This window comes from Orycteropus afer, unplaced genomic scaffold (genome assembly GCF_000298275.1).
Source record: "Orycteropus afer afer isolate SDZICR_OR568_19922 unplaced genomic scaffold, OryAfe1.0 scaffold00022, whole genome shotgun sequence".
Lineage (NCBI taxonomy): Eukaryota > Metazoa > Chordata > Mammalia > Tubulidentata > Orycteropodidae > Orycteropus > Orycteropus afer.
The window spans coordinates 12,432,792-12,449,285 of record NW_006921609.1 but is presented as its reverse complement, the minus strand read 5'-3'; the positions used below and the strand labels follow the sequence as shown (position 1 = coordinate 12,449,285).

General features: G+C 34.9%; 1 protein-coding gene across 1 annotated transcript in view; it reads right to left on the bottom strand.

The window, feature by feature from the left end:
- The window catches only part of ROBO2 (roundabout guidance receptor 2), a 933,205-nt gene that overhangs the window by 26,223 nt on the left and 890,488 nt on the right, over positions 1 to 16,494 (bottom strand). Inside the window, exon 23 of the mRNA XM_007934915.1 lies at positions 2,119 to 2,379. Coding sequence (XP_007933106.1) covers positions 2,119 to 2,379 — 261 coding nt within the window. The remainder of the gene's footprint in view (positions 1 to 2,118; positions 2,380 to 16,494) is intronic.

The window sequence follows — 16,494 nt, the reverse complement described above, 5'->3', positions numbered from 1 at the left end:
CAGAATAGACTCTACAGCACACAACAACAACAACAACGTAATATAGTCAAATATTGTACTAATCACTTAACAAGTATGGACTCATTTAATTCTCACAAAAACTATGGTGTGGAGTAGAAAATTTAACTTTGCCTGAAAAGACATCTAGCCTTTGCTTTGTCTCCTGTGAGGTAATTTCTAAGCTCCTGGAATGTCCTTCCTTATAAATGTGTCTCTGTTTACCTAGAGGTCTTGAGCCACTAGAGAAAGTCTAATATTGTGATTTATGGTAGAAACTTTAAGTCACATGCTATCTGCTAAACCGCTAAAGGGCTGGAGACTGAGATAAGTCATGTAGATATTGTCCATATTTATATGACAGAGCCCCAGTAAAAACTGTAGACACCAATGCTTGGGTGAGCTTTCCTATTTGGCAAAACTCTGTGTGTATTGTCACATACAGCTTCCAGAAGAATAGTACTGTCTGTGATACCTTTGGGGGAAGACAAATGGAAATTTCACATTTGGAACTTTCTTAGAATTTGCCCTATACATCTCATTCCTTAGCTGATTTTAATCAGGGTGTTTTCACTGTAATAAAACATAACAGTGAGTATAACAGTTTCCAGTGAGTTCTGTGTGCAGAATTATTAAATGTGAGGGTAGTCATGGGGACATCTGAACTTAAAATTGGTGTCAGAAGTAAGCAAGGTCTTGTGCATTGCCTTCTAACCTCATATGAGCCAATTATTATTATCACCATCACCCTACAAATAGGGAAACTGAACCATAATAATGCTAAGCAAGCTGTCTAAGATCATAGAGCTAGTAAGTGGCAAAGACAGGTTCCACTCTATGGCAGTGATTTCACCTTGGCTGTAACTCAGTCACAGCCTGGACCAAGAAGCCCAAATCTCTGGGGTTGGAGACCAGGCATAATATGTTTTAAGGTTACCTGCTGATTCCACAATGCAGATAAATTTGATAATACCCTTCAAATCATTTACTTCAGGGCTCCATTAGTTCACTTGAAAGAAATTGTATGAAACTTAAAACGTCTGGCCTCAATATAAATAGTGGTGTTTTACAAAGAAGACTGAAACTATGTAACATGTTCTAACAAGACTGTCTTTGACCTTTGTGAGAATATATGTTATGATTGTTTGAGAAAATGTTCAGGAACTTCTGGTTCTAAAAAAGTACTTAGGTTTGTTATAAAACACATAGTTTTAAATGGTATTCCTGTGGGTTTTTTTTTTTTTTTTATCACTCCGTATGCATATTTAGCTGTGCTTTAAAAATAAATGATTCATTTACACTGAGAATACGAATTATCTACTGAAACTATGAAAAGATGCAAATACAATTTTATAAAAATTTATCTTCAACTACAGGATCTAAACAACAGAAGATAATTACAGGCATGTTATTAAGATTTCATTTTCAAGCATCAGACTTATATGTCACTATTTGAGAAAAGAAAGAATAATAAAGCTGAATAAATTTCCAGAAGTTGTCCCCACTAGTATTTGTCATATTTTTATGGGATATCTAAGTAAACTGAAATTAATACCTGATGAAATTTCGTGGATATTTAAGGAAAAAAAGTAATTTTGTTTTCAACATAGTTTAATTTTTATGCATTTACTGTTACTAGTGTTATTTTATCTGCTTCATTTAATTCAACCCAAAGAAGGGCTTTTCATAACTGACATTGACCATATGTCACTTGCAGAAGCTTATAGTTGCAAATTCACAACCGCATGCAGAATTAATCACAGGCATTTTGAAGACTCTGAAAGGAGTCTCTTGATATGGATTTGGAAATGAGTTCAGGGATAATTGCGTGGAAGCTAATTGTAAATTACAAAATACTCTGGTGTAGACAGAGGCATTTTAGCCCCAAATTCAGCAAATGTAAATTCTTGTCTGGAGTAACTCTTTAACTAGATTACTTTGGTCATATTATTTAACATTTTTCAGTCAATTTCTTTATTTAAATTATTAAAGAGTTGTACAAAATTATTTCTAATCTCAGCTGGATAGTTCCATGAGAATTTCATATAAATTTAATAGTGAGCTAACAGTTCATCTATATGTTGAAGGCATGTATTCCCTGGCCTAATGAGGATTACTTACCATGTTTGTTTTGCTATGTCAAACTGATAGGCCCTTGTCAACTCATCCAGATGAGCCTGCAGCATGGGTTGCATCTCTTCTCTTGGGGATGGAGTAAGAGTTGCAGTGGACTGCTGTCCAAAGGAGATAGCAGGAGAAGAAGCCACTCCTCGAACAGGAGGTGTTGGGACCCGGTCATCGTCTTCCTCCAGTTCATCTTCCATACCCTGGTGCAAGTATGTTTGTACTGGTAAAGGTGGGCACCAGCTATCACTGTCATAGCTGAAAGTAAATTAAAAAAAAAAAAAAAGAGAGCACATTGACATGTACACATACACACAATTATACTGACTATAAAAGCCATATAGTATCCAAAATGTTCTCTCAGTTTATTTCCTCCTGATCTTGTTGTTAACTATAGTAAACCACATGACTGTTATCTTAATTTCTAATCGTAACCACATCTGTTATCTATCTCTGTGTCTCAATTTATTCTAAAAAGACCTGATTAGCTAATTATTACACCACAGTTACAAAAGGCAATACAATTTCCAACAAAGTTATTAATGTGGAAAAAATAAATTGCTAATTAAAGACGACTAATGAATTCAGTGCTTGTATATTTAAACCTTTTCTTGCACAGTCTATCCTTGTGAATGAAAAGAATATGCCAATAGAGATGACTGATTATCTAAAAAATTTTTAAGATTTTTATTTACTCTTATTCTAGATCTATCCTCTATCACTCTATATATCAGTCATTGTGATTTTGTGATAAAAATATATTCAATATAATTTTGATTCTCTTAATAGTCTCTTAGAAACTAATGATTCCTTTTATTGCAACATCTAAATTCAAATCTACAAAACAGAAATTCAAACCTCTTTCTATAAAATGTATTTTTAAAAAAAGTAACAGTTTAAAATTGGACATTCTAACTTTTAGAGATTTTGCCCTAAGAATATTGAATATTAATTCAAAAAGTATTTATTATAATGAAAAACAGTAGCATTTCCTTTTATATTGTCTTTGGAGTACTTTAGTTTTAGAAATCAAATAGATCTTAAAATATTTTACTCAGTGACTTGAGGATAAGATAAACAATATTATTGAATATAATTATCCTATAAATTCAACCTCTTTAATATCTCCTGAATTCATTACCTACACGTTATCGTTACTTCCACCATCACAGATCAGTCTCATGTGAACAAGCTCACTAGCTTTCCTGGTCTCTCAGGATGTCATAAGCACCTCTTGCATTCTATCCTCCATAAAGGCAGCAGGATTATTTTTCTGAAATTTTCATCATATCACAGCTATGCTTAAAATACTCAGTGATTCTCACTAAGAAAAAAATCCAAACTCATTAACTGGACATAGAAAACCCTTCTCCATCCGACTAGCCTATATTTCTAGCTTCATTTCCCAGACATCAACAACTCTCCATTTGTTGTTAGGGCCTTCATATGGTTGTCCACAAATCATCTGCATGTGAGCTTCTGCTCTTACTTCAAGGCTTAGTTCAGATATCATTATTTTTGGGAAACCTTTCTCCCACTTCTATAAGAAATTGATCCCAATTCCAAAACACTTTTTTGTGCCACTTCTCATATTATATTAGAATCATTTGTTTCTGTCTCTATTTCCCTGCTACTACTCTGTGAGATCTTTAAACTTAAGAACTCTAAATTCTCAGTAACTATTGTGTCTGTGTCTGACACAAGAAAGGTATTTAACAAGGAAACTGAAAATACAATAAATATGTATGTATATACTTCGTCTTGCTCTCACTTACAAAAACTTGTTGTTGGTGCTGTTGCACTCAAAGTGCTGTTGACTTGGCTCCAAGTCACAGTGACCCCATGTAATGAAACACTGCCCAGTGCTGTGCCATCTTAACAATCATTTCTATGTTTGAGGCCACTGTTGCATCTCACTGAGTGTCTTCCTTTTTTTCACTGTCTTTCTAATTTACCAGAAATAATGTCTTTCTCCAGGGACTAGGCCCTCATTGATAACATGTTCAGGGTACATTAGACCAAGTTCCGCCATCTTCACTTCTAAGGAGCATTCTGGCTGTATGTCTTTCAAGACAGATTTGTTCATTCTTCTTATAGCTCAGGGAGGGTCCATTCAATATTCTTTGCTCACACTCTAATTCAAAGGCATCAATTCTTCTTCAGATTTACTTATTCATTGTCCAGCTTTCACATGCATATGAAGTAATTGAAAATACTATGGCTTGGGTCAGGTGCACTTTAGTCCTCAAAGTGGCATCTTTGCTTTTTAACACTTTAAAGAGGTCTTTTGCAGCAGATTTGCCTAATGTAATAGGTCATTTGATTTCTTGACTGCTGCTGCCCTGAGGGTCAATTATGGAGCCAAATAAAATTAAATCCTTGACAACGTCAATATTTTCTGTTTATCATGATGTTGTTTATTGGTCTAGTTGTGAGGATTTTTGTTTTCTTTCTGTTGAAGTGTAATACATACTGAATGCTGTAGTTTTTGACCTTCATCGCGAAGTGCTTCAAATCCTCTTTGCTTTCAGCAAGGAAGGTTGTGTCATCTGCATATCACAGGTTGGTAATGGCTCTTCCTCCAATTCTGATGCTGCATTCTTTATTATATTGGAGCTCTGGTGGCATAGTGCCTAAGGCATTTGACTGCTAACCAGAAGGCTGGAGGTTCAAACCCACCAGCCACTCCTTGGAAAGAAGGTTGGGTAATATACTTCTGTAGTGATACCGTCTCTGAAACCCAAGGAGGGGTCGCTAAGAGTTGGATCCAACTCAACAGCAGTCCAGCTTTTCCGATTATTTGCTCAGCCTACAATATGGTGAGCTCTGGTAGCATAGTGGCTAAAGCACTTGACTGCTAACCAGAAGGCTGGCGGTTCAAATCCACCAGCCACTCCTCGGAAGGAAGGTTGGGCAATCCTACTTCCGTAGTGATACTGCCTCGGAAACCCAAGGAGGGGTCGCTATGAGTCGTGGCCGACTCGACGGCACATAACAACAACAACAACAACAATATGGTGAAAGGATACATACGTTCTTCCTGGTTTTAAACATGTAGTATTGTCCTTTCTGTTTGAACTGCCATCTCTTAGTCTATATACAGTTTCTGTCTGCATGAGCACAACTAAGTGTTCTGGAATCCCCCTTCTTTGCAATAATATCTGTCATGATCTACATGGTTGAATGCTTTTGTATAGTCAATAAAACACAGGTAAACATCTTTCAGGTATGTCTGCTTTCAGCTAAGATCCATTTGAAATCAGCAATGATTTCCCTTATTCCATATCCTCTTCTGAATCCAGTTTGAATTTCTGGCAGTTTCTTGTTAATGTACTGCTACAACCACTTTTTAACTATCTTCAGCAAAATTTTACTTGCATGTGATATAATGATATAGTTTGATAATTTCCACATTTTATAAGATCACCTTTCTTTGAAATGGGTACAAAATGACCAACATCAAGTTGTAAATTTCCAAATGATTCCCAGATATTTTCTGATGAGTGTTGTTTCACTTTTCCTGTACAAAACTGAGTTTATCATCTATTTATTTGACAGTCATGTAACAGACAAGAAGATGTATTTCACAGAGTGTATATTCCAGTGCAGGCAGACTGAGATTAAACAAATAATTTACACAACAGAGTCTTATGTGAGTAGACCCACATACCATTGGGTGATGCAAATGTTTAACATGCTTGGCTGCTGACCATAATGTTGGAAGTTCAAGTCTATTTAGAGGCACTTCAGAAGAAAAGCCTAGTGTTCTATTTCTGAAAAACCAGGCATTGAAGACCTCATGGAACACAATTCTACTCTGACACACATTGGGTCACATGTGAGTCAGGGTTGATTGGTTGACAAATAACAAGAAGTGTTAAATTAATTCTAAAGTCTCCTTTAGAAAAGGGGATGTTTTAAATAGAACATGAAGAAGAAGAGGAATGTGAATTTCTTGCTGACAAGTGCAGGAACCAGAAGAAGAAAGTTAGGCATAGATGAAACAGGAGAAGTAAAGATGGGTAATCACAGAGAGACTCATCAGTTCTGAGAAAGTTTGAATTTGGCACATGGGTGATGTATCAATAGTCACTGATAAAAGAATATAAGAAATGATATATTTCACCATATGTCAAAATAATCCTTGACAGTTCAGTCTCCCTGGACCCCTAAACTCATTTCACCAGATTCCAAATGTTCTTCCTTCAAAGATAAGTTTACCTTTAACTTCATTCTTTTCATTTTCCAGTGACTTTTTCCTTCTTGATGAGGCTATCTGAATGAACTTCTAACTTACTGAGTTACAAACCAAAGTGTTTCAGAAGTATTGCACAGTTTGATAGAAATATTTCTTCTTAAATACCATTTATATTACAGTCAAACAATAGGTACACTTCAATGCATTACAAATAATATTTATATACTAGAAAATAATATTTGTTACATTTATTCCCATTAAATGACTACACTACTATCAATCAACTGAAAAAAATATTGTCCAAAAAGAACACCATCTTGAACAGTTTCATGTGCTAGAGATCACAGTCAGATTTCATTTGAAAAAAAAGTTCTGTTTCTTAAACCTTTTGCAACCCACCGTACAAGTTGCTTTTTTTTTTTTTGCATTTATTTATTTTTTATCCATCTTTAATAAATTCTGCACATTAATTATAAATTTATCTATTGAAATATCAGTATTGTCCAAACAAAAACATTTACTAATTTTCACTTTATCCTTTCTATTACCAAGAGAATCCTCAAGTTAAGTTATGAGATGTTTTTAACTGTTCCTCAACAGAATCTCTTGCTCATAATAAATTGGTCTGTTTTCTTCTTTGAATTTTTTGTATTTTCTTTATATTTTCCTTCTTGGTGTATTAGTTTATAGAATTCAACCTATTGCAAACAAGGTGCACCTAATTCTACCTATCTTAATCTTACAAATTCTCAAGCTATAGTTAAATCACATACCTTTATTTATAAAGATTTCACTGACAAGGCTAACCAGTGATGATATATTACTCTCCTGAAGTTATATTGACAATATTTTGCACATTTATTTAAAAATTGATTATTAGATACTGTCTTATATGATTTTCAATTGTTGCTTTCTTCTAACTGTTGGCAAGTATATTTTAGTTTTTATCTGTTTACATACTTATAGTATTTTTTCCTTAATTGATTATTTAAGCTACATTACAATTGGGGTATTGTACTATTCCTTTTTTTTTTTTTAACCACATGTAACATAGTATGTACAAAATGGTAGGTGATTGAAGCATATTTACTTATTTAAAATGTAAATACACAAATTGCTCCATTAATCAAGATACTTAGATTTGTCCTTTTTTTTCCATGTAAATTATTTTTTGACTTTAGATAATGTACTGTTAAGTCAAACAAATTTATGTGTAAGGCTACTCAAAAAGCATGTGTTACTGCTCATTTACTTAAATTTTCAACATTCTAAATTATTACTCTTCTACTTTATAATTAAATCTACTGCACAATTGTTCCAAAAGGATACTTTTTGTGTGCCATAAGTAATATGCATTTTTTTTTTACATTACAATGACATGTTCAGGATCTCTGGTGGCACAGTGATAAGGCACTTGACTGCTAACCAGAAGCTCAGTGGTTCAAACCCACCAGCGGCTCTATGGAAGGAAGATTGGGTGATCTACTTCTGTAAAGATTTACAACCTTGGAAACCCAAACGGGGGTCACTGTGAGTTGAAATCGACTTGATGAGAGGGAGTTTGGTTTGGTTTTAGTGACAAATTATCAGTAATATTATGCATTTGGGTAAAGAAAGAACATGTTTATATATTAATTTTTTTAAACAGAAATAATCATCTACCCCCTAAAATTTCCCTACTTCATAGTTAGTATTCTTATTTTCATATATATGTCTGTGTCTATACACACACACACACACACACACACACACATAGAACAATCATGTAACAGACCAGATGTATTTCATAGAGTGTATATTCTAGTGGAGGCAGACTGAAATTAAACAAATAATTTACACCACAGAGTCTTATGTGAATATGCCCACATGTCCTTGGGTTGTGCAAATGGTTAACATGCTTTATATATAATAAAAAAACATAAAAGAATATGGGAGAATGAAGTCATATGTGAGAGGGAGAGAGAAAGGAAGAGAGGGACAGAAGGAGAGAGGGAGAAAGGGAGCATGCCTTCTGGTAGTATAGTGGATAAGGCACTTGGCTGCTAACCAGAAGGTCAGTGGATCAAACCTGGTCCAGCAGCACTGTGGAAGGAAGATGGGATGATCTACTTCCATAAAGATTTACAGCTTTGGAAACCCAATGAAGTTTGTTATGAGTCAGAATCAACACAATGGCAGTGAGTTTGGTTTTGGTTTTATATTTATAACTATATCTGTATCTATCATGTTAAGGTAGCATATAAGAAATTATAAATAATTGTACATGACTCACTTTTTATTTTTCAAATCATGTTATCAGGTGAAGTAGAATCTTGCCATATAAACGTTACCTTGGATATTATACAAACATATTGCATAATGTATTAAATGACTAAGAAGATATTTCCTTAGCAATTCATTTTCACTAGAATTGATTTTATCATCAATTGTCTCATGCTTTTCTGTAAAGTGACACTTTCGATAATCTACAACAGGAGTGAGTTTATTGACCCCTGTGGGAGATAAGCAGAGCTGGGAAAAGTTCACGGATTTATCTAAGCAGTTTGAGCAGAAGGAGGAAAAATGGAGTGGGGGAGAGAAGGGGGGGGAGACAAAGAGAGAGGGAGAAAGAGGGAGGGTCCACAGTACTTACTGCTGGACCAGGTTTGATCCACTGACCGTCTGGTTAGAGAGGGAGAGAAAGTAGTAGGAAAAGAAGATGAAAGACTTATGGGCAAGAAAGTAACAGATGTTACTTTCTTTAAATGTGAAGACAATTGTAGCTTTGTTTTTTTAGTTTCCTTTACAGTTACTGAAATACATCTTATTTGAATGATGGAATTTCAGTTTTTTCTTGTAGCAAAATAAAAAATAAAAAGACTGTGAAAATGTTATTAATGCCAAACTAAAAGGTCTTTTGGCCAACCTTTGCTAGAGAAGCTTTTGTTGTTTGAGTTATTGTCAGTCAAATATGAGACACAAAATTATCTGTATTGCCTTGTGAATAATGAGAAAGATGACAACTAATCAATGTTGCATGTGAACTAACTTGTTAAAGGCCAGATACAAATACCAGATTACTAATAAAAATACAATAAATTTCAAAACCAGCAAAAGCTTGCCAATCTCTAATTATAATCACAAAGCAAGCACCGGTTTTGCATCCAATTGCTACTGAGTTCTTCCTAGCATCATATGATTACAATAAAAAAGCATTTTATTTATAGCTAGGGACTAATACATTTTGACACATTTTTGTCAAGCTTAGTGCAGCTTATAAATGAGAAAGAACATTCACCATTGTTCCCATAGTGCCATAGTATAAGTTGTTGTTGTTGTTGTTATGTGTCGTCGAATCGGACCCGACTTATAGTGACCCCTCCTTGAGTTTCCGAGGAGGTATCTCTATGGAAGTAGATTGCCCAACCTTCCTTCCGAGGAGTGACTGGTAAGTTTGAACCGCCAGCCTTCTGGTTAGCAGTCAAGTGCCTTAGGCACTACACTACCAGAGCTCCTTCATAGTATAAGAGTAACAAATATAGGTATGCTTTGGTCAATGTCCACTATACCTTCTGTGAGATAGGATGTTATGTGATTTGAACCTTGTGCAAACACTATATTATATGTAGTATGTTTGTATATATTCAATACATATATATCAAAGTAAGCCCACTCAAGTTGTTCTGCCTCTACATTAGTGCCAGGAGCCTTGGGGTTTGTAAATGGTGCTCTCAGAGAAGCTAGTAGAACCATATCATAAACAGATGTCCCTACGGATAGACTGAGCTGATGCTGCCCCAGAATCTCCCTCATAGCCACTGCTCTAGGGTGGTTGATAAGCTGCAGCAGCCACAAACTTGATGCCAGCCCTGTCTCCTGGCATCCTTCCAAGCAACCCTCTCTGCTGTCTGGGAATAAACAATATTCAGAGTATACCCATACTTTGTATTTGGACACTGATTCGATAAATTCTTGATAATAAATATTGTGGGGAAAAAAAAAAACCAGCTTGGTTTAAGAAAGGCTTAGAAAATAAATTGGTGATATCAAAGCTTTTAGGAATACCATTTAGTGCTATGATTAAATCCAAAAGAAAATATTTTCAATATTGTAAGCATTCTGAGCTAGGTATATATCCAAAATCTCACCTTTTCCCTCCATCCTACTGCAATTTCATTACTGCACATTTTCAAGACACAGTCATTCTGCTGAAATACTCCATACATTTTCTGCCTGTCATCAGTTTCTTGTCCTCCAAGGCACCACCTGTATGCCAATATCTGAATTCCTACACGACATACACATTTTCACAACTTGACCACAAGATACTTTCTCAGATTTATCTCCTACCTTATATATGGCTCAAACTCAACATTGTACACTACCTACCAATTGCTGAAGGAAACAGAGAAGAGAACAGAATGTAATTTGATTAATCTTACAATAGAGCAGTAAATTTAAGAAAAATGAAAAATAAAGGAAAGGCAATTAACACTAACCAGGAATTGAGTTGAGTTTCAAAAGAAAAGCACAGAGTACTAAGAACATCTAATGCAGCTATTTGCTTTTTCCTGTCTTCTTATTAAGGAATGCTGGTGGTGCAGTGGTTATAGTGCTCAGTTCCTAATCTAAAAGTCAGTGGTTCCAACCCATCAGCAACTCCATAGGAGAAAAAATTGGTGGTCTGCTTCTATAAAGAACGCCTTGGAAATACTATAGAGCAGTTCTAATCTTTCTTTTAGGGTTGCTATGAGTTGGAATTGACTCAGTGGCAGTAGGTATTTGGTTTGGATCTTCTCATTATTTATTTATTTTTTTCCCCAACCTTTGGCCAGCACAATTTCTCTCCATTTGCACCTCAAATGGTGACATTAGTTATATTTTGTTGTAATTGTTTAGTAACAGTATATCCTAACACACAGGTTACTTTATGTTAAGGCTGTTTCTTGTTATCTATTGCCTTATAGTTTTGGCTCAAAGCCTGGCACCCAACAGCCACACAACTTGTTACTATTATTTTTAAACAAATGATTCAAGATTCATCTGAGAAGTCATCACCCATAAGCTTTCTCCATGCCTCCCTATCACACATGAATATGCTTTTTAGAAGTCAAATTATTGTTTTGAACACATTGATCCTCAAGGGCTCATCCTACAACATGCGTGTGTATATTGGGGTGAGGTAGTAGTGTCTGCTCTCTACTTCTCTCTCCTGTAAGGCAGGAGATATGCCCTGAGGGCATATATCAGAGCTCCACTTTTAATTGTATATTCATCTCTTTCATCACTGTTGTTTCCCTTTCTAGCCAGCACTGGCTTAGTATTTCTCATGCACTTGAAAAAAATGATTGTTGAAAAGTTCTTTACTACGACATGATAAAATACAATAGCAATAAATATATCATCTTGATTGTTAGAAATAAAAGTCATTAAAAGGAAAAAAGTGAATTCTAAATGGTTGTATTTAAAGAAAAGTCCTATAATTGAATTACGAAGGTTTCCAGTAAAGGCATATTATTGTTACATTGTTAGGTGCCATTGAGTTGGCTCAAACTCATAGTAACCCTTTGTACAACAGAACAAAACACAAGCACATGCTCACTAATATTCTTTTTTAGTATCATAAGGTTTATTCTCATCGTATATAACTTTAAAAATATGTATTTATTAAAAAAAAAAGAAAAGAACTTTCAAGTGCTAGCCTTAAGAACCTGAACCAAAGATAGTAGAATAGTAGACTAGCTACACAGACCCTCTTCAACAAAGAAAAGAGAACCAATTGACAAAGACACAGAAGATAATTCTGGAGCCTGGAGCTTTGAAAGAAAGGATATAGGACTGGATTAAATACTGACTAGTAGAAGAACTTGAATGAAAACAGTGAATAAGGAGACAAATGGAACTGTGGACTGTCAGCTATCCTGACAGTAGGGACAGTTGGATATTTCCAAGTGGTGTTGTTGTTGTTATGTGCCGTCGAGTTGGACCCAACTCATAGTGACCCCTCCTTGGGTTTCTGAGGCAGTGTCACTACAGAAGTAGATTGCCCAACCTTTCTTCCAAGGAGTGGCTGGTGGGTTTAAACTGCCAGCCTTCTGGTTAGCAGTCAAGTGCCTTAGGACCTGAAAATTAACCTAAAAATTGACCTTACTCACCAAGGGCTGCATGGACAACTGCTCTGGTGGCTTAAGACTAAAAATGGAAACAGCAAAGAAGGTGACAAACTGAGCTTTGGACTTTCAGCTGTCCTGAGGGCATAGCCACTTACCAGCAGTGGACATTTTGGATATTTAAAGCCACAGCATTCTGGTTTAGATTCCAGGCACCTAAGAATAGTCTATACTTGCCAAGGACAGCACAGCCATATGGGAGGCTGATGACTGGAAATGAGACAGGTGGTGAGGGCATAAATGCTGACATGAGTGAAAAGAGGAGCACAGTACCCTGCTTACTCACATCCAAACAAAACAAAGAAAATGACAATTGTGGGCAAATTACTCCAACATACAATCACCAAGTAAGTATAAACACAAAAACATCACAATATCTTGGAGAGAAGAAACCATCACAGTCCACATGAGGAAGCAAGATAAAGCAGTAGAAACATGGGACCAAGCTACAGAGCCAGAATACATCCCTGAGGTGGAAAACGCATTGGAACTCCCTGATAAGGAATTCAAAAGAATTATATTTAAGTATCTTCAACAGATTGAGAGACAGATCAAGGAAAACACAGACAAAATCCTCCAACAATTTCAGAAGAAAATACAAGAACAAAATGACAAAATAAATGAAAAATTAGAAATGATACAAAATCAGATAGTAATCCAGAAGATTGACACTAAATTCTCATAGATAGATAACACATTGAATGGGAAAAGGAGTAGAATTGAGTCAATAGAAGACAGAATTAGTGAGATTGAAGACAAATACGTCAATATTTCTTTGGAAAGCGATCAATCAGAAAAAAAAGATCAAAACAAAATTGAGAAAGGCTAAAGTTCATGTGGGATACCATCAAGAGGAATAACCTACCTCTAATCAGAATTCCAGAACAGGAAGGAACAATAAAACCACAGAGAATATTGTTGAAGATTTGTTGGAAGAGAATTTCCCTGATATGATGTCATTAAAGAAATCCAGTGAACCCCAAATAGCATAGACCACAAAGGAAAATCACAAGGACATATGATCATCAAATTCACCAAAACCAAAGACAAAGAAAGAACCCTGAAAGCAGCATGGGAAAAATGAAAAGTTACCTAAAAAGGGCAACTAGTAAGATTAAGCTCTGATTTAATGGCAGAAACCATACAGGTGAGAAGGCAAAGGGAGAGTATATATATAAAAAAAAAAAAAAAAAACAAGAATTATATACCCAGCAAAATTATCACTCAAATATGATGGTGAAATTAGGACATTTTCAGATAAGCAGAAATTAAGGGAATTTGTGAAAACAAGACCAATATTACAGAGATGTGAAAGGGAGTCCTTTGAACATAGAGCCAATAATAGCAAATAACAACTGACTATTAACACACATGATGACCTAAACCAGAAACCAACCCAGTCAAGGAAGTATCCAAAGGAAATAAGCTTACAAGATTTTAAACAGGGAACCAGATACATCAATTGGCAAATGAAGACAACTACAAATCAAAAAGAGGGAAAAAATAGTGTAGTTACAGAACTTCTAAATGGTGAGGAAGTCAAGATAATTCCATGATAGAACAGAATGTTCTAAACTTGGGAAGAAAATTATAAATCACATAATAACTTCAAAGAAAAATGATAAACCTTCACATAAAATAAAAAAGAGGACAAGCAAAAATATTTAGCAAATTTTAAAACAATACTAACAAAGAAAGGAATAACATGATTCATAAACAAAATGAGCTCAGCATAGAAAATTATTTGGAACACAGTAATCAGCAACATCATGAAAAAACATATAACAAAATGACAGCAACAAATTCATACTTGTCAATAATCACACTGAATGTCAATGGATTAAATGCACCACTCAAGAGATGGAGAATTACAGACTGGATAAGAAAACATAACCCATCAACATGCTGCGTATAAGAGACACATCTTAGAGACAAAGACAAAAATAGACTAAAAATCAAATGTTGGAATAAGATATATCAAGCAAATGGCAATCATAAAAGAGCAGGAGTGGCAATGTTAGTTTCTGATAAATTGACTTTAAGACAAAAACTACCATAAGAGACAAAGAAGGACATTATGTAATGAATAAAGGATTGGTTGAACAAGATTATTGTTGTTGTTGTTGTTGTTATGTGCCATCAAGTCGGCCCTGATGCATAGCAACCCCTTCTTGGGTTTCTGAGGCGGTATCACTATGGTAGTAGATTGCCCAACCTTCCTTCTGAGGAGTGGCTGGTGAGTTTGAACAAGAGTATATAACTGTAATAAATATCTATGGATCCAATGAAAGAGCCCAAAAATACATAAATCAGACTTTAACAGAATTGAAAAGACAAATAGATAACTCCACAGTCATAGGAGAAGATATTAACACACCACTTTCAATCAAATATAGAACAACTGGAAAGAAACTCAACAAAGACACAGAAGAGCTAAACAATACAATCCACCAACTTGGCCTTATAGACATCTATAGAGCACTTCACACAACAACAGCACAATATAGATTCTTTTCAGGTGCATGTGGAGCATTCTCCAGGATATGTCAGGACACAAAGCAAACCTTAATAAATTTAAAAACAATGAAATATTGCAAAGTATTTTCTCAAATCATAATGCTATAAAATTAGAAAGCAACAACAGGAAGATCAACGGGAAAAAAGTAAACACATGGAAACTGAATAACACTCTCCTCGAAACAACTGGGTAATAGAAGAAATAAAAAAAAAAAAATGAAATTAAAAAAAGTCCTTGAAATCAAATGAGAATGAAAACACAACATACCAAAATCTGGGACACAGCAAAACCTGTGATCAGAGACCAATTCATAACAACAAATGTACACATCAAAAAAAGAAGAAAGAGCCAAAATCAACACTTTAAACCAACAACTTCAACATTTAAAAAGATCATGAAAAAAAAGCCTACAGTTACCAGAAGAAAAGAAATAATAAAGATTTGAGCAGAAGTTAATGAAACAGAAAATAGAAAGACAATAGAAAAAATCAACAAGACCAGAAGTTGGTTTTTGAAAAGATTAATAAGATTGACAAACCACTAGCAAATTTAACAAAGGAAACGAGGGAGAGAATATAAATAACACAAGTAAGAAATGTACTGGGTGATGCCACAACAGAAATTAAAAGGATAATATCAGGCTATTATGAAGAACTATACTCCAACAATTTTGAAAATCTAGAAGAAAGGGACAGATTTCTAGAAATATACTACTTACCTAAACTAACATAGACTGAGGGGGAAATTTTAAACAGACCCATAACGAAAGAAGAAATTGAACAAGTCATAAAAAAAAAAAAAAAATTACCAACAAAAAAAAGCCCTGGTCCAGACAACTTCACTGGAGAATTCTACCGAATGTTTAAAGAACTGACACCAATCCTACTCACACTATTCCAGAAAATAGAAAAGGATGGAATTCTCCCAAATTCACTTATGAATCAAGCATAACCTTGATACCAAAACCAGGCAAAGAATCACTAAGAAGAAAAACTACAGTCCAATATTCCTCATGAACATAGATACAAAAATCTTCAACAAAATCCTAACCAATAGACTCCAACAACATATCAAACATATAATACATTATTATGAAGTGGGGTTTGTACAATGTGTGCAAGGATAGGTTAGCATTAGAAAATTAATCAATGTCATCCATCACACAAATAAAACAAAGAGAAAGAACCACATGATCATATCAATCAATGTAAAAGAGACATTTGATAAGATCCAACACCCGTTCTTGCTCAAACTCTCAGCAAAATAGGAATAGAAGGGAAATTCCTCAAAATAATAAAGGGCATACATGCAAAACCAACAGCCAACATTATTCTCAATGGAGAGAGACTGAATCCATTCCCTTGTGAACAGGAACCAGACAAGGATGCCCTCTATAACCTCTTATATTCATAACTGTATTGGAAGTCCTAGCCAAGGCAAGAAAGAGAAATCAGTCATTCAAATTGGTAAGGAAGAAGTAAAACTATCCCTATTTGTGGATGATATTA